Here is a 19,312-nt window from a genome sequence, read left to right on the forward strand (position 1 = left end):
TATCACTCGCCTACATTTGCCCTTTATAACCGCCTACAAATATTACCTATACAAATACAAATACAAACACGACGCCACAACAGGCAAACTGCCCAACGAGGTGGCTGACTTAAGAACATCATGGATCCCCGAGCCATTTTTTGGAGGCCCTACCTACTATTGCTACACCACACATGCACCCCCCCCCCCCGCGGAACCCCCCCAACGAATCGGTACATGCGGGAATGTGCGTGTACGTGTAGTGCAGCCTGACGTAAAGTTTGTTTCTGTGTAATGCTTGTTATGTGTAGTGCTGTCATCCGCCCCCAGTTTTTCTAACTATGAGTGAAGTGTTATGGTTGAATGATTTACCGTTGTAGGACTGTTGCTCTCTGTGGCGAGACTTTTTAACGGGGAGATCGGCTCGCATTTGCGCCTTGAAGTTGGGAACCACAGAAAACCAACTTCAGCCGACCACCACTGTGGGGTTCGAACCCGGATCCTCGCATCACGAGTCCGGCACTATAACGACATCTTTCGACATCTTTCGACCATCGACATCTTTATTTTTAGAAATCACTATTGCTCATTCACAAAAATCAGTTTTCCTTCAAATTTAATACCACTCGCTCGTCCTCAAGAATAAATAGTACTTACACTCTACCACTAATTCACAAACAATAGCTAGAAAACATTTTACATATATTATTCCAAAAAGTTCTATAATTCATTTCCATACAAATTTCGATACAAATGTCTCTGCCTACCTACAAAAAAATTAATTAAATCCTATCTCTTATCTAAGACTAACAGACTAACATAGAAAAACACTTTTGAACTTTTTTTTTTTAATTATGGTGTATATACATATATATTTATTTTGTTTTTTCCTCTGAATTTATTTATGTGTGTATATATATATATATATATTTTCTCTCCACCTAGAGCTTACACGTCCTCAACACTTTTCCTTTTTTTTATCTTGTAATTTTTCCCTTCATGTTAACTACTCAAAGCACCACCACCATGGTTGTCAATGTTTAATGATATATTTTGTTAACCCCCCTTTTTCTTTCTTTCCTGGATATTTTATAATTATTCTATTGTGTATCATTTATACTTTACGTTAGTCGATTTGTCCATGTATTAAACATTCAGTATGAACCTTTCCTGGCTCCTTGGGTATATAACTCCTTCAATTGTATATGTACTTTTATTCTTGAACAAAAATCAAAATTTCTCCCATTGTCTCATTATGATATCCTAAAACTTTGGCTGTATTTGGATAAGTAGTTTTCTCCTAAATTAATGAAATTCGTGTATTATTATATTTATAATGAGCAGTGTATAAAAGTGATTAGTAATCACCGATCATGTAAGTTAATTTGATAAATTTTGTTCATGTACCACGCATCCCTCTGGGGGGTGAGCGATGGAAGCCACGGGTCCATCCATAGGATCCTATGGTTTGGCTTGGGTTGGGGAGCGATGAGGAAATAAAATTTCTGAAGAAAGGGGAATGAAACAAAATTTTTGGGAACCTCTGGCTTATGCAAATATGATAAATCTAGCTGAATAAATCAAATTTACCGGAAGTTATGCATGTAATCGTCAGTATAGAAGGGGGGAATTTTAAAAATATGGCATTGTCACGAACGTAAAAAAATTTCACATTACAAGACTAATAATAATTTTTAAATTATTATCTTCTTCTCAAATATTTATAATCAGTTAAATAAATTTTTATGCCAAAATAGGTTTGGTGCATGAATTGCAAGATTTGTGAGTAATTAAATGAAAATAATTGTAATCAGATGATAATGCAAATCGTAACTTCTCTAATTTTGGATTTTTTACATACATTAATTGTGGGGGGAAAATCGAGTCTGGACGAGAGAAATTATGTAAATCTAAATGTGGTTTTTTAATGTTATTCTCTCAAATTATTGTTTGCCATCAAGGGAACAGATATTTCCTGGATATTATGTCAAGGTGATAATATTCATAAAAATTCATAAAAAAAGTCATCTGGTTTCCGCCGGAACACGAACCTAGGCAGGGCCGGTTCTGGACATTTTTCAAGTGAATAATATTTTGGTGATAAAAATCACCCCTCCCCTTCAGCTGGCGCTCTGAAAAATCGGCCCCTTCAGTTGGTGCCTTCTGCGGCCACGTAGTTCGCAGGATTCAAGATCCGGCCCTGAACCAGGACTCTCTTGCAAACCGGGCAAGCATGCTACCATCTAAACCACTGGAGACATGACATTGCCTACCTTATTTCACGCACTGTGGCGTAAGGAGCTAAAGTAGGGGCATTAATAGCCTCTCTCAACTTCAGTAAATGGCCCCCATACAGTTTTTCTCAGTACAATATATCAAAGAAACAGATATTTTTTGGATATTTTCAGAGGTGAACTCGGAAAGAAAAGTCATGTGGTCTCCGTCGAACCAGAGAGAGGCTACTAATGCCTCGCTACTTCAGCTCCTCACGCCACAGTGCGTGAAATAAGGAAGGCAGGGTCAAGTCTCTAGTGGTGTAGATGATAGCATGCTTGCCCAGTTTGCAAGAGGACCTAGATATGTGCCCTGGTGGAGACCAAATGACTTTTCCTTCTCAGTTCATAATATCCAGAAAATATGTGTTGATATACAGGGTGATTCAGAAAAGATGGGAAAAATTTTAAGAGGTGATAGTCCACACCAATAAAAACAATTAAACAATTGTCATCCGTGGGCCCTCAGAAAATCGTTGTGGATCCCAGAGGGATGAGGTCCACGAACCACCTTGTGAATATGACTGCTCTACCTCACGATCGCCGTTTTCTTTTTTTTTTCATTTTATACAGGACAGATTTATCTAATAAACCATTCATCAAGTATAAGAGTAGATCATTTCAGAATGTGATAATTTCACTATGTATACTTACCGAGCATTTTCGTTTGATAAATTTCCTTAAATTTATCACTTTTACCAGCGATTATGTCTAGTACCCAAGCGTCATTGGCAAATTTGATAAACTTCCCTAAATGAATCACATACACTTTTACCGGCGATTATGCATAAAACCCAAGCTTCGCGTGGTGGGTAAACACGATAAATCGTACTATGAAATACTATGCATGATAAATTGCATAATAATTTTTTTAGTTTGTCATGAAATAAATTTACTATACAAGGGCCCGTGAAAAGTGTGGCTTGGGGGACTCGCCAAAGATCCCAGCCTAGGGCGTCTGCTCCAGAATGTGTTGGCCACATTACTAGAGTATGGAACTACCGAAGATTTTACTATCAACAATGACGACTCCGAGTTTCTCTCACAGTCACTGGTGGCCCCAAGGTGCCACACAAGGGCATAGAACAGAGAGTGACAGAATAACTTAACATGTATATTCTCGAACTTACGTGGACATTGCGTCTATAGCCTCTTCATATTCGTATTTTTCTGTGCCCCCCCCCCCCATGCATTTGTTATACAGGGTGAACGCGACATGTTCTGCCAAACGAAAGGGGGTGATAGACAAGCACAAGTGGAACAGGAAACACCCTACGAACCCTGTCCTATCTCGTAAAGTTTCAAGTTATGGTGGATAATTAGGCTGACCATATTTGCGAGCGAAAAATACGGAGAATTGGTCTTTGAAATGCGGGACATAGCCAATTGTTACCAAAAATTATGCCAAAAGTAAGCGAAGTTGCCAACTCGCGCTAAAATCACCGAAAAGTCGCCAGTCCCGGGAAAGGAAGCGCCACTACAAATTGCAGTGAAGTAAAAAAAACATGATAAATATTATTATTTGTCAAATATTTGTAGCCGTCGTTATCGTAATGTAATTCTGAGTTGGGAAGATAATTTTAATTGTTGATATTTGAGAATAAAATTAAGAAAAGTCAACTGAGAAATTGAATTTTCTGGATGTTATGCCGAAACTGATATTTGGAAAGAAAAGTGATTTGTCACCTCCAGGAATCGAACCCGAAGACCCTTGCATACCGGACAAGTGCGCTAACCAATGCACCAAAGACACATGTTTCACGTCCTTATAACACGCATTAGTAGCGTGAAGCTCTGAGTGGAGTCATAGCAGCAATTTTCGCCCCAGTTGGCGTTAAAATAGCTAAAATAGCGAAAATTGCTGTAGTTAAGGGAGGCTGCCGACCTCACTGAGCGCTACTAATGCGTGTTATATGGAATTGAAAAGCGTGTCTCTGATGTATTGATTAGCGCACTTTCCCGGTATGCAAGGAGAACCGGGTTCGATTCCCGGAGGAGACAAACCATTTTTCTTTCCAAATATCAGTTTCCGCATTAACATCCAGAAAATTCAATTTCTCTGTATATTTCAGAGAGAGAGAGACTCTGAAAAAAACCATCTCTTCACATAAGAAAAGTCAAATTTACTTCGTTGAAAAACCGGTACATTTTTGCAAGAAAGTCGGGACAGCCAAAAAAAAAACTGGCACTGTCCCGGGACATACGAGACATATGGTCCCCTTTTTCATGTGTTTCTCTCTGAACAGGGGATAATCCCTCAGGTATAAAGCCCTGTATAATTAAAAAAGAAGAAGTCAAGGACGTATCGATGTCAGGGTATTAGCAAATAAAATTCAATAAATGACATGTATTTGTTGCAGGAAGTAATTGCGGGTGCTTAATCGTTAGTTCAACGTTCCTCCACGATGGTTCACGATTCAAAATTCATTTTGGGGGTTGACGTTGGTACCACAAATATCCGTTGCTATGTTTACGATCACAAAGCAAATATTGTTGGAAAATCGAATGAAAAGGTATATGAAAAGTATACAATGTCGTTTTTTTTTCTGACACCATATTTTACTGTTGACGATGATATCAAAGGATTTAAATAGGTTTGGAATTTTTTCAAGGGAGATGGGAACTGAAACATCTTAGTTTCGGAACGAAATAATATTGCTTCCCATTTCGTTTCTTCTCACCACCATCATTATGCCAGAAATATGAATCAATCATTTGGAGCTTTTATAAAACTGACAGACATCAAATACTTATACAAGACCACATGACACACCACTCCCCATGTTATCTGCACCAGCGTTTCTCAACCTATGGTCCGCGTATAGGTGGTCTGCAGGCAGATCTTATAATTCGATTCTAACTGAATGAAAAATTATTCAGTTGTTTTAATTTATATTACTAATATTCATATGGGTTCAAATAAAAATTGTATCAAAGAATTTACTTGGAAGAAAGACATGCTTTCGGTTTAATCCTCCAAAATAATGTCACAAGCGTAATGTAAATTGTCACCATTGCGTCAAATTGCAGAAACGTATTTCTTTTTCGGAGGAAAAAACAAAATTCGTGAGATCACTTGTATTTGCTTTGACCATATGTCTCGTTTGGAGTTGATGGAAATTTTTTTTGTGATTTGATTGGTAAGTAATAATGACAGGTAATTTAACCTACTGGTTAAATGATGGGGCGTGGTAGCCTGGTCGATAAGATACTCGCCTAAAGTACCAAAGGATGTTTAGAGGTGTCGCGAGTTTGATACCTGGTTCATCCTTGTCAGAAAACTTTCCTGACACAGGGGTACAACAAAAAACAGTGACTTGATTGCAACAAAAAAAAAAAAAATTGTTACTGCAGGGAGTCCCCATCGAGGGGTTAGTGCACCAACCTCTCGACGAGTAAAAAAAACAAGCCTGCCGTTTGGAATTGGCAATAAATTATGGTTACTGGTTATCAGAGATGCAAATGCAGAAAATGTCCTAAAGTCATGGATGAATTTCACTGATGCCATTAGTGTCATAGTTGGAGCTGTGGAAGCTATAAAGATGAAAAACAGTCATCTCTTGCTGGAAGAACTTTTGGCCACAATGTGCGCCAGATCCATTTCTGCGAAGCCAATCAAAAAAGTTATGAATGATATTGTCATGTTAGTGAAGCAAGTGGGCAGAGAAGGGTTCAATGATGTTGACATAGAAGAAATTGGAAAATTAATTAACAGCATTTCAGAAATTGACAGAGGAGGGATAAATCAATTCTGACTGCTCCTGAAAACAAAAGGGATACCCCATCACAAGGGCGTCGAGAGTGTTTCGAACCTGTAGGTGCTCATCTTTAGTTTCATGAAGGAAATTTTGATGTCCGAATCGATGCTGTGGGTGCTCGGACCTGCTCTACAAATTTCTGTGGGTGCTCGAGCAACCACAGCACCCCTGGCTCCGACACCACTGCCGCATGATGATGATGATTAAGAAGTGAAAGACAAGTTCATTATAAGCAACATAGCACAAGGGCTTCGTAAGTTTAAATCGGAAATGGATTGTTTCCATGACATAGACCCATCTATGATACAGTTTTTGTATGTACAATGAATTGATGAATAAAATTCTATTGACATGCATTTATAAGTGGCAATCAGGTTTGGCATATAAAGAGAAAAATGCAAATTACTGGTTAAGAAATAATTATGTATGCCAGGGCTGGACAAATCGAAAAAAACTGGGAGCCAGCAAATGTTTTAGATGCCAGGCATAGACACAGATCGCCCCCTCCTCGTCCCCATTGAAAAAAGTTCTGTACAATAAAATACAGGATGTATGACTAAAGCATGACCTTTAGTTCTCTCCCAGATGTGTACCCGGAAAGTTCTGAAGTAAAACTCATTTGCTTACCACTTTAACATAATTAGTTTAATTCTATAAGAGAGGACTGTACCATACAAAAGTAGAAACATTCTAAATGACAAGAAGAGTACATGTTTGTGGCAAGTGGTGAAGAGTAAAAAAAATACCAGAATGTGAAAGTTGTTAAATTTCTGTAGTGCCCAGACAGACGGTGTTACATTTTTGAAGGAAAGTCAGCTGAAGGATTTACAGCAGAAGTCGTTTGATCAGCCGAAAACTTCTTGGAATAATTTAGTAAACCAATGATATTGCCGAAAAACTGGTCATTCTCGGGCGTATCAGGAATTTTTTTACATGGTCCTAGCAACAAAGAACAGGGAGAGGGATCTGTAGAGAGCTAATTCTCAATCACTGTTGTTGAATACATTCCAACAATCATTGGAGCCATTTCATGAGGTATAAAATGCGGAAATAACATCAATGGGTTCTGAGTTTCATTCCCCAGGTTCACCCTTACTATGCACAAGACCCTTTTGAAGACCCTTTATGGAATAATTATCACTAATTTCTTATATAAAACAACTATACTAAATATATGTTTTTATTTTTGCATTTCTATTGCTGAGTCTATTACAGCCACAAACACCCAAAAATATAATTTTTCATTGTTTTGTCTTTTGTGTGAATGCAGTTGAAATTTGATAAGTCGAATATGAAATGCCTATAATTTGAAGCAATATTAATTCCTAGTGCAGCAGTTGTGACCGCACTAGGTCCGCTGCGTTCAGCAGAAGACAAAGCACTCATAGAAATCTGGAGTAGAATATTAGTTGTATATGCTATTTGTAATAATAAAATATGACGGCTGAGCTTCAATTGCAAAAGTGTTCATGAAATTTGAATAACCTAAAGAATTGGTGAGAACATTATACAATAAGTTTGAGAAATTAACGTGGCTCTTGAATTTTCAAAATTAATAAATATGGTGTGGTTGTACAAATAGGAATTTACAAGAACAGAAGTACAAATTTCATTTTCCACAAACACACTGTGGGTATAAAATCACAATGAACTTAAAGCATTTCACTTCTCATCATTTCTTCAAATGTTAAACCTAGTTGAAATTTTGTTAAAAAAGAATTTCTCAGTGTGGATTATATATCGCAAAGTATTACCTACAGTCTTTTTGGTCTTTCCTCTGAGAGGTTGGAAAATAGATGCAGTGTACCTCGCTTCTGACCTTTCAATTTAGAACGTTTTTCCCCTTAGTACAAATTATTTTTTTTATCCTAATTTTTTTCCTATACTGATAATACCCATCAAGAAAAAACCATGAGAAACTGTTGCTCATGGCTAACCTTAAATATTACCAAGGTGATCGTTGAAAAACTCAATAATTAATTACAGTACCTTGCATTTATTAAAAGGAGGGGAGTGAGACAGAAATACTTCTTACATGAATAGTCTTAAAAAAAAAATCCATAAAGCTATTGGATCCCTTATCACTTGGGACGGTTCCACCCTCTATCTACTATTCTGGTTGATGCCTATTTTCTACATCCATCACTCCCTGTTGCTATTTGTTCATTGCGCACGAACCAGTTTTTCCCTCTCTGCCCTTCTTCACTCTTTTTTCTTTCCTTTATTTTCCCAAATTTCAGTTATCCCTCCCTCTCTACATAGCCAACTTTAATATTGTAGGCTGCAAACTTCAATATTCCCGTCTTCTTGATGGGAAGAGAGACGGGGCAGAGAATATTCTCTCGAAGGGCTACTATTATAAATTACTAGAGAATATTCTTATTGAAAATAATAAAAATTATTCTCAAGTTATTTATAGAGATTATATTTATTATGATGCATGTTATTATACAAATATTCTTGTGAGCATACTCTCTGGAAGGACTATTATTAATAACTTGAGAATAATTCTTATTATTTTCGATAAGAATATTCCCCAGTAATATATAAAAGTAGTCCTGCCAGAGAATATTCTCAAGGATATTGTATATAACTGTATTACAAATAACAGGAGAATATTCTCATCAAGAATTTCTAAGAATATTCTCAAGTTATTAATAATAGTATTCCTTCCAGAGAATATTCTTGAATATTCTCCTCGATGAGAATATTCTCTTAAAGATTATTCTCAAGAATTTTACATCTCTATACGAAACACTTCATCAGGTGATAAACTACAGATTTTTCAACTCTGCAATTGGCACCTATGGCCTGCAGATCAAACTTTTTGGCAATAAGGCCGGGATTACACTATAAAAGTTTTATAAAAGCTCTTTGATGAAACTTGAAAAATTCAACCAATAAGATCACTGGTTGCATTTGCTCGAATGTAACCGATGCACTTACTGGTTGAATTTTTCAAGTTTTATAAAAGATCTTTAATCAAACTTTTATAGTGTAATCCCGGCCTAAATGACCAAAAAGTATGATGTTTGAAAATACTTAAAATATGATCAGTTGTTTGAAAATTTAAAATATGACCATATATTTTAAATGTATATGATATGTATATTATATATATTTCAAATATAAAAAAGTTTTAAAATATGACCAATAGCTCAGAAAAGTCCAAAATATGACTTGTCATAAAAAATATGACATCATAAAAATCTGAGCTCTACTAATTACAAATAACTTATTTATGTAAACATAATTTCTGCCATTTATGGCTTTATTTAACGCCAAAATTTTGAACGGTCTGAATTATCCCAAGTTTTGGTTATCTGAGTTAAATCCAGTCCCCGTTAGCTCAGATAATTGTGTTTAGATTTACCAATTTACTAAAATTGCTTACTAAATTATATACTTACTCTCATAAATCTTAGTTTGAGATCTCATTATCATTGAAGGCCCCCTATGAACCATTAGACTCCTGGGCTGTGCTCGAGTATACCCTTGTTTAAAGACGATACTGGACGTGCAGTAGAACCTCTCTATCTCAAAACTATATATATACCAACCTTGAGGAAGAAAAATTCTCTGTATTTACTGTACTAAATAAATGCATTTTGGCCTGTCTCAAAGTATTTTTCTGAAAACCTTTGTTTCTCGAAGGCCAAATCACAATAATAAAATATGAACAATAGTATTTTATTATTGTGGGTATATTTTATATGAATTGTAGAAAACACGATTTCTTTCTGGCTTTCTTCTGGAAGTCAAAGAAACGGAGAAATGAAAAATTTGTGAGAGAATTACTACATTTCATGATGAGTTGTGAACAAAACATAGAAAAATAAAGATAAGAATCATATTGTGGTTAAGATGGAAGGGATGGGATGCAGAGTTCAAGAATTGTGTTTATCTGTTGACAAAAAAGAATTAATAGCCGTGTGTCACTTCTAGATGCTGTTCATTTGTTAGTCAAGTAATATTCTGCATTAAAAAATGGCTGAAAAACAGAAATACATGCTTCCAATGGAAAAAAAATTGAGTTTTTAAAATTTTCTAATGTAAATCCTATGAAGAATAGAAGTGAAGTCTCAGCTAACTTTGGAATTCCTTGTTGTAGATATGTATTTTAGTTTTCTTAATCAAAACTTTTGCACTTTTGGTCATATTTTTCTTTTCTTACATAAAAGCTGTATTTCTCAAATACCTTTTGTCTCAAAACCTTTTGCTCTCATAAGAATCTAGATATGGAGGTTATACTGTATTTATAGTGGGGGCAAAGTCAGACATGGGGGGGGGGAAGGTCAATGGAGGCGACCCCTGCCCTCTCCAAAAATTTTTTATTAGTATAAGCAAGAGAGAGTGGAGGAGGAAAGTCTGTCCTCATTCAATATACATCTGCCCTCCCCTGTTCGAAGAGCCTATATCTGCTTATGGGAGGGAGTACTAAGCAGTCATATTCTAAGTTCAAAAGGTTGTAATGTAAATGTTATGATAATTTCTGCATATCCCCCCACCTCCATTAGCTAGTATTCTAGGAAACAGCGAGACATATCAGCATTTCAGGAAATTAGAGTCACAAATTCTGGAACATTCTTCGATATCCAGACTAATAATCGATTGAACTTCATCTTTCAACTTATTAATGCCTGGACGATTTTTAAAATTTTGACTGAAAAAGGGAAATTTCATTCATGAAAGTATGAACCTTTACCTTTTTTTTTCTTTCTTTCCAGGTATGCATTTTACAAGATAGAGATGGAAAGTCTGAGATAAAGCCTGAAACATTGTGGCAAAGTTTTCAAAATGTTGTCAAGAAAAGCTTAATAGGTGTTTGTTTGAAAATAATAATTTATCATATTGATTAAAGTAAAACTTTAGATTATATGAGTAACTTGATTCATGAGTGTTTCTAAATACGAGCCAAAATTTTGATTTAATACACGAGCATTGACTCACATTGCAATTCTCAGGACTAGTCTTCTGTATAAGAGGCTTTGAGTATTTGTGTTGTCTGTAAAGCATCACTTGATCACAACTAAGCCAGCGATTTTCTTTTACTGCAAGCTAGGCTGTCTAAACAAATTTGGGGGCTTAACCCAAGCATTCTTTGGAGGCTCCTTTTATTATTTCAATGAAGGATCAAATTAAAAATAAATACTGTATGCATATTAAAACTTACAGTGGCAATCCCAAGATATCTTGTCTTCAGAGTCGCAATTAGATACTTGGTCCCCCCCCCCTAGTCTTGATCTGCTTTATTTTGGCAATCCTGAAAATGACGAGAGGGTTCTTAAAACCCTCTCGTTTCAGCATTGACAAGCCCAGACACTGTTGTAAGTTTTCTTCTCTTGATAACATGTTTTCCGCTCCCCAATCCTATAAATCTACTGCCAAAGGACAGAGTCAGCTTTCATTCAATGTCTGATACCATATGAGGAGAGAAAGAATGTTTTTCATTTCCCTTTGAGGTAGTTATATGTGTAGGTGTACAGCATAAACAACAGAACACAGTCGTTTTTTTCTCTTCCTTGTTTTTTATTATTATTGTTATTTTGTGTTGGGGGAAGCATATATCATGCTCACGCAATCGGAAGGAAAATATTCTTGAAAATAGGTGGTAATTTCTAAAAGGTTTAGTGATTTCCACTACTACTACTAAACCAGACATGCACCTCATCGATATTCCTCTGCGCAACTTCTAATGAATTGGTACATGTTGGAATGTGTGTATGTATAGTGAACCTTTTGTGAAATTTGTTTCTGTGTAATGTTTTTTGTGTAGTGCTGCCATCTGCAATCAATTTTTTAAACGATGAGATTTTTCTCAACTCATAGTGAGTGAAGTTTAATGAATGAATAATTGTAATGTTGTAGGCCTGTTGCTCTCTGCAGCGAGACTATTTAATGGGAGATCAGTTCACATTCGCGCCTCAAAGTTTGGAACCACAGAGAACCAATAAGAAAATTTTGAAAACCACTTACAGGGTTATAGTGAAATACTTCAACAGTTTAAGAGCCCTTGTTTTACTTGAGTCCGTTGATTAAGATGCAGCTGGGGCTTGAGGAGTGTCAGCCCATGAAAGACTGTCTCTCCCTCTTGTTGTGTATTAATGCCTCCCTGCTGTTGTATCATTTCGAAATATCCATATGCCTTCAATACAAAATAATATATTAGTTAACCTCTTTTTTATCTTGGGAAAAGAATCATGATTGGCTCAAAGGAGATGATTCTGGAATGAATCTTCGGAGTTTCCATTATTTCTTATTTTGCGTTGGCTTTAATATATGAGTGTTTTGGATTATGGAACAAATTTTATTTGAATAATCAAAGTTTCACTGTACATTTTTTATATAAACTTTCATATTTTATTGTCTCTACTAGTAAAAACTTCTATCATACTTTACAATTACAATTATCATATACAATTATCAATTATCAATATATTCATTTGAAATAGATGCTGGTTTTTTGAGAAATTTCACAGATGTTTATTCAAAAAGGAAGAAAAATGTATTACACATTTGTTATAGGAAAATAAATTTTATCGTTGAAAAGAGTGACACTTTAAAAGCTCACAAATATATTTTGATATTCATTCTTATTGCAGCACTTGCATTGCTTATAGAAATATAGTGCCTTAAGCACATAAAAAAGACAAAGTATATGTGATAACTTTTCTTGGTTGGACATGATTTTGCAAACTATTAATTAATATTTTTATCCTTGTAGATGCAAATTTAGATTCCAGTGATATCACCAGTCTAGGAATTTCCACACAAAGAGGAACATTTACAACATGGGACAGGTGAACTATATTTTGCCTATTTTTTATAGCCTCTTCATATAATATAAAAAAATTGTGAAATGTAATGTATGAATGGGATTTACATTGATGAATAAATTATTTTGTGTTATGAGGACCGTATACAATCTTAATTTATCATCAAATAATCTAAGGAAATGAATAAAGTAATTTAATAAAATGAAAAAATATTGGATACCCTTTTATCACCTATCAAGCATTGCTTATACTTTTTTCCTTTCTTTAAAACCCTCTAAACAGGGGTGACAAACTTTTTCCCAAGCCGTGCCACAATTAAGATAATTTTAGATGCACATGCTTACTCGTCAAATTTTACCTCATTGACCATACGTCTTGTTTAATGGACACGAAAGTTTCCTCTCTATTCCTAATATAATTTGGCTGACCTCTGGCTTTTGTATAAATGCTCATATTGTCATTTTTTAGTAAGAATTTTTTTTACTTTTGAATTGTAAATTTGTTTATCATAATTTGAATCATGTAAAAAATAATCTAGCTTACAACACATGTTTGGCGTAGACATCCAAGCGTGTGGGGAGAGGGGGGTGATTAGCCTCCAATAAATTTTGTAAGGACACCCCCTCCCCCACATAACAACTGGGTTTACAATGCAATGCATGTTCCCTCCCATACAGACATCCTTGAATCTTGCATGTATGGATGTTCAGCATCCCTTGCCCCCCCCCCCCACCCCTCAAATATTTCATTTGTGTCAGCATCTCTAGTTGGGTATTTCCAAGATTAAAAACAAAACAAAAATACTAAGAAGGCTTATACAATACCAAATATTGGTTTGGTAGCCTATAAGACTATCATTCATTAGAAAAAGTTCAAAAATATATTGGAGACAGTTTCTTCAATTGAAAAATCGAGTATAATTTCTTAAATTTTTTTGAAGAGATATTTAGTGTTCCACTCCTGATACCATGGCATGCCACGAGTTGGCTCAGCACCTCCTAGAGAGAGAAGGCCTCTGCAGTCGGCTTGTGATGTCAGTAAGTAGTCCATTTTCCCTCAGAAATATCCAGGGAAAAAAATTACCTGCTCGTGCTAGCATCACAGTTGTGAGAAAAAAAAAATGATCGGGCTCAGAATTGACGATTTCTATGCCCCACATCCAATCACTATGCGGTATTTGTGAGCCAATCAGGAAGATTTTACGCCAAAATAAGAAGAAACGAAATAGGATGCTGTGTTTCAAAATGTGGCAAACTTGCTAGGTAGTCTGAATGACGTGTACAGCAAACAGTGCAGAGGCCTTCTATCTCTAGGAGGTGCTGGTTGGTTATCTATGCTCTGAAGTGTTAGATATTGATAGGGATGAAATGTGAGGAGGGGCGATACACCGTGGGTAACTACTTTAGGCAGCAATCTTGAGGGTGCAGTCAAATTTGGCATAAAAAAAGTTGAATTGCACTGCCCTTATGCTCTTCATATGTTTGCCAAAATTCATATGTCACAAAATTCTTTAAAAATAAATCATTTAGGTTTATATCTTTACTAAGAAAATTTGAGTTATTTACATAAAATTTATTGAGTTGTGTACCTGAGGTCCTATTTTGAAAAAAGAATCATTAAAAACCATTTAAAACTGTTGAAAATTAGGGTATTGGAGTGAAGAATGTATATCATTCACATTTGTTATCATTAAATGGTTAGCCCTATAATATGCATTGTGTCAAAATATTTGTAGTTTCTAAAGAAATATGAATTTGAATTGTTAAGGTTTTCTCTCACTCAATTAAGAGTTTTTCGGTGTGAAGGACTGTCTTTGCTTCAAGTTCTTCTCATTGCTAATGGTCTGTGTCATTAGGAAGTGATGAAGCTCAGCAGGGTGCGGATCTCTGCTCTTTAGAACATGATAAATTACAAATACAAGGCCTCAACAGGCAAAATGCCCAATGAGGTGGCTGAGAAAAAGATGCCCATAACAAATATGGATGTCATATATATTTCTAAAATATAGCAACCCAATTAAAAATGCAATTACAAGAACTAGGAACAATTTATATACATGATAAGATATTATACAATGCCTATAAAATATATGTATGATTGTCTTATTCAAAGTAGGGATAGCGCCTCTATTTACCCCAATATGTTTATCGTATTTCTTTTTAAACGTGTCAATTGCGTTAGAATTTACTACCCTCGGGGGTAACCTGAGAACCTCTTTGTTCCATGGTACTAATGAAATGAGTGAAAAAATCGATCAGATAACTCTGCACCTCCTGTCAAATCACACCCCTCTAATCTCATGGATAATGCTTGCAAGTCATTAGTTCCACGTCTGCAATGACCAATCAGGGCTGGGGAAAGCAGCATCTGACAGTCCAAAAACCCATAAATACATACTGCAATTGTTAGAGAGTCAGTCAACTATTAAAAGCGTTAGATTTGTAGATACCAGAAAATATTTTAAGTAATGTGCAACTTGATCACCTCCTGATGATGTCAACTACTGGCCTTAGCAAAATGTTGAGAAGAAAATGAACCTGCATTAATTATTTCCTTTTGTCCTGAGAAATTCTCTTTTTTAAGAGTTCAAATTCTTCACTAGTGAATTGTGATGAAGTTTATGTGTTAATACAATTGAAAGCCAACGTAGATGAACCCAAAATTGCAAAAGAACCAGGGCATGTGGTTCTTTTGCAATTTTGAGTTCATCTACGTCTGCTTTCAATTGTATTATCTAACCCGAAAGGTAATTCATTTCTAAGTTTATGTGTGTTTATTATTATTTTCAGGAAAACTGGCATCCCTTTCCATAACTTCATCACATGGAAAGATAAACGATCTGCTCATATGTGTGATAGAGGAAATGCATCTTTTAAAATGAAAGTATGCATTTTTAAATGTACGGGGTGTACATAATTTTTCCTTGTTCTAAGAACAAGTTTCCTTGCTCTGAGCTGTTTGCAGTTGTAATTATTCTTGAGAAAGCTGTAAAACTTTGGAAACGTCTTGATTAAGGGATGGGAGGAATTGATAGAAAAAACAAAAAATCAATTTGAACATTCACTACTAGAGGGTGTTTCTTGTGTATATTTTTGAAAACCTGATTGAACTGCTCAAGCTTCATGGGAAGGTATTGAAATATGGCCAACAGAACCATTTTCATTATCATTTCTTTACTAATCAATATGACATTGAGTTTATAAGACCATGCCTTGCTGGAGAAACGCTTTTACAAACAATGTGATTCAGCATCAAAAGCTTTACATAAATTTTCAGTCATTGTAGGGTCTTTCAAAATTCTCCCCATTTCTTTTATTAACGTGTTCCCAAAAAAGGCATGGCTTTCTGATTAATACTTATGGCAGCAAACAGCTCAGAACTTTAATTATATTTTCTGTAGGTACTTCTGTTCTAACTTTTTTCTTAATTAGTTGAAACAATTTTTTTTCCTTTTTTCCAGATGCTTCGCTTTGGTGCTTGGCTTTTGTATCTGTTTTCTGGAAAGCCAAGGTTTTTAGCAGCTAGTAGGTTTACTTTGACATCTGCTATGGTAAGAGTTGAAATTGAGTCTCTTGTCTTGAGTTCAATTTTAAAAATTTGAAAAAGTGATTTGTCTGGAACTTCTTACTTGGCTAGAAATATTTGTGACTCAATTTCATACTCACTGTCGAAAATTTTACTAGACCTCATTTTCTCAAAGTTCTTTCTGCACTGGAGGCCTTCGGACCATGCCCGAGTGAGCCCATACATTAAGACAGCGCTGAACATGGCACATATGTGAGATTAATATTGATATTTATAGTCATAATTGCAGCACACACACACATCTCTTCCCTATTTTAGTAAGGGTTGTGAATTAAAGTAAGCTTTGTTCAAAAGAAAGAGCCTTTTTAATAAGGAAAATAAAGTCAAGAAGGGCAAAACTATGAAATTTTCTTTGTGTATCATGTTATCACCCTAATTATGATAAAATGGAATAATGACAAAAAATGTGTTGTTGTGTCTGAGGTCATTGCTTTTTGATTGACGTTATAAGCAAGGTCAGTTAACATTATTCTCCATGGGAATTTGTCAGAATCACTAATTAATGTTATAACTGAGTTGTCATAATCGAGTTCAACTGTATGTGGGCTCCGCCATAGAAATTATATACTGAAAAGATCTCCATGAGTCAAAAAGGTTGAGAACCGCTGTTCTAATATTTGTTTTCATTTTTAATACTCTTTGTTTAACCTCATCTGAATTATGTTTAATTTTTGTTAATCAAATCCCTTTTTTATCCCTTTATCTATGATATTATGAAAAAAATTAAATAATTATCATGTAAATTTTTTGGTAGGTGATTTTAGTTCTAATTCAAGCCTGAAAACTAAAAAATAATATATATTTTTTTAATTATTCAGTACACAAGAAATTAATTAACCTGGTACCAGTGGTGGAAGAAAATCAGTCGAGGCCCCAGGTGCAGAAGAAAATATTATGTCCCTTAAATTAGAAAAAAGTGTGAAATATAGGATAACTATACTTTCATAAAAAATCAAAAATTCATATAATATAAATGTATTGAATGCTATCACTTACTATGTCAGTTTCCTCATTACAAATACAAAGGCTACAACAGTCAAATTGCCCAATGAGGTGACTGAAAAAATTATGCCTATAAAAAATATGGATGTCAAATATAACCAAAATACCCAATATAAAAGCATATATCACCAAAAAACAAAAATTCATAATACTCTGCCCATAAAAAAGATCATGGTTGTCTTATCTAAGTATGGATAGCTTCTTGAATTATCCCACTATATCTATTGTACTTCTTTTTAAACCTATCAATTGTGTAATAGTTCACAACCCCTGGAGGTGAGCTATTCCATTTACTGACAACCCTATTAGAAAAGAACTCCCTGTGTGATATCACAACCTGGAATTGTCCCTTACTAAACAATACTGGTGTCGCCTAGTTGAGGCAGTTGATTGACGGTTAATTAATTATTCATGGTCCATCATATCCTCCAGAGACACCTGCATTCCTTCAATGTAAGCATATTCAAGAAATCAAGTCTTTCTTCATAGCTCAAGCCTTGTGTGTCAACAAGAAACAACATAGCTCTTCTTTGCACTCCCAACCAAGTCCATGTTCCTCTGTAGGTATGGTTGCCAAAACCTTACTGCATACTCTTGTGCAGAACGAACTAAGCCTCGGAAATGCGGAAGAATGACTTCAAGAGAAAATGTGATACCTTTTTAATAATGAAACTGAAGATTCTATTCGCTCTTCTGACCACCACCAAAGAATATTCAGAAAACTTGAGCCATTTGTTAATGAGGATTCCTAAATTGTTAACCCTAGTTGCATCTGAGATAGTAATACCATTCTACTCGTAAGTGAAATGTGGGTTTTTTGAACCAAAATGAGCAACCATTCACTTGTCAATGCTAAATGTCATTATTGCAACTAGTGCTTGTATAAAGCGCAAACGATCATGGGAAATACAAGTATTTCATTCGTAAATTTATAATTTTCATTTGTTCTATAAACATCATACACAATCTTCAAGCTGATTTAAAAAAGAAAAAATGTGATTTTTGAGCTTGAACAGCTTTATTTTTTCAAACATGTCCATAACCTATAAATGTGTTGGAATATGGACCTCTGTTGCTTTTTTAGATTTGTTTTTGTCATCTTCATGAGAAGATCCTATGCAACTTTACATTCTCTACTTCACAGATGTTCGCATCCATAAAATATGGAACTACATGGAATCGTGAAAAACTATGGAAGCCTGGTTTTTTTAGTTTAGAAACTTCTTTTGTTCAAGGATTTTGTTGAATTCCATTATCCTATCAAGTACAAAATAACATCATGCAAAGACCGTATCTCCAAAGAATAAATATCAAATTAATAACAAATCAACAATTGATATAAAAAGGTGTGGTTTGCAATGAGATAATTTATTGTGGCCTATATAGATTTCTTTCTGATAAATAAAAAAGTTCAAAATTCACTTACAGATGGCGCTGTAAAGTTAAATGCTCAACATTTATATATGTACAGGATGCATGGCATTTTACTGCTGAACCAGACATGCACCTCGTCCATATTCCTTTGTGGAACTTCTAAAAAATTGGTACATGTTGGAATGTATGTGTAGTGAAACTGCGGGAAGTTTGTTTCTGTGTAATGCTTGTTGTGTGTAGTGCTTCCATCTGCCATCAAGATTTCTAACTATGAGTGAAGTGTAATGATTGCATAATTGTATTGTTGTAGGCCATGGCATTGTACTGGTTGATTCTAGAGGCATACTTCCAATTAGAAAAAATATCCAAATAACGTGTAGCACTCAGATATGTCATTCATGTTGCAAGGGGTTGCATAGATATTAAACTAAAAATATTAACTTTTTATACTGATTTAGAAAAGTGAAAACTTTTTTTTTATTACAAAAGTTTTTAGAATTCCCTTATCACAACTCATCACACATAGACAAATATCAACAGTTCTGGGAGTGTATTCCTTTCTTAC

At 35.0% G+C, this 19,312-nt stretch overlaps 1 protein-coding gene across 2 annotated transcripts in view; it reads left to right on the plus strand.

Moving 5' to 3' along the window:
• The first annotated feature begins 4,556 nt into the window (after positions 1–4,556).
• Positions 4,557–19,312, plus strand: part of LOC149085159 (glycerol kinase 5) — a 37,489-nt gene continuing 22,733 nt past the window's right edge. For both annotated transcript variants that reach the window (XM_089233009.1, XM_089233011.1), the window contains exons 1-5: positions 4,557–4,765; positions 10,738–10,831; positions 12,735–12,810; positions 15,576–15,669; positions 16,247–16,336. In XM_089233009.1, the coding sequence (XP_089089135.1) occupies positions 4,658–4,765; positions 10,738–10,831; positions 12,735–12,810; positions 15,576–15,669; positions 16,247–16,336 (462 nt within the window). In that variant the 5' untranslated portion in view covers positions 4,557–4,657. The remainder of the gene's footprint in view (positions 4,766–10,737; positions 10,832–12,734; positions 12,811–15,575; positions 15,670–16,246; positions 16,337–19,312) is intronic.

Source organism: Pholcus phalangioides, unplaced genomic scaffold, assembly GCF_987345545.1.
Source record: "Pholcus phalangioides strain wild (caught in Gottingen) unplaced genomic scaffold, Ppha-v1.0 ptg000007l_1, whole genome shotgun sequence".
NCBI classification, from domain to species: Eukaryota; Metazoa; Arthropoda; class Arachnida; order Araneae; family Pholcidae; genus Pholcus; species Pholcus phalangioides.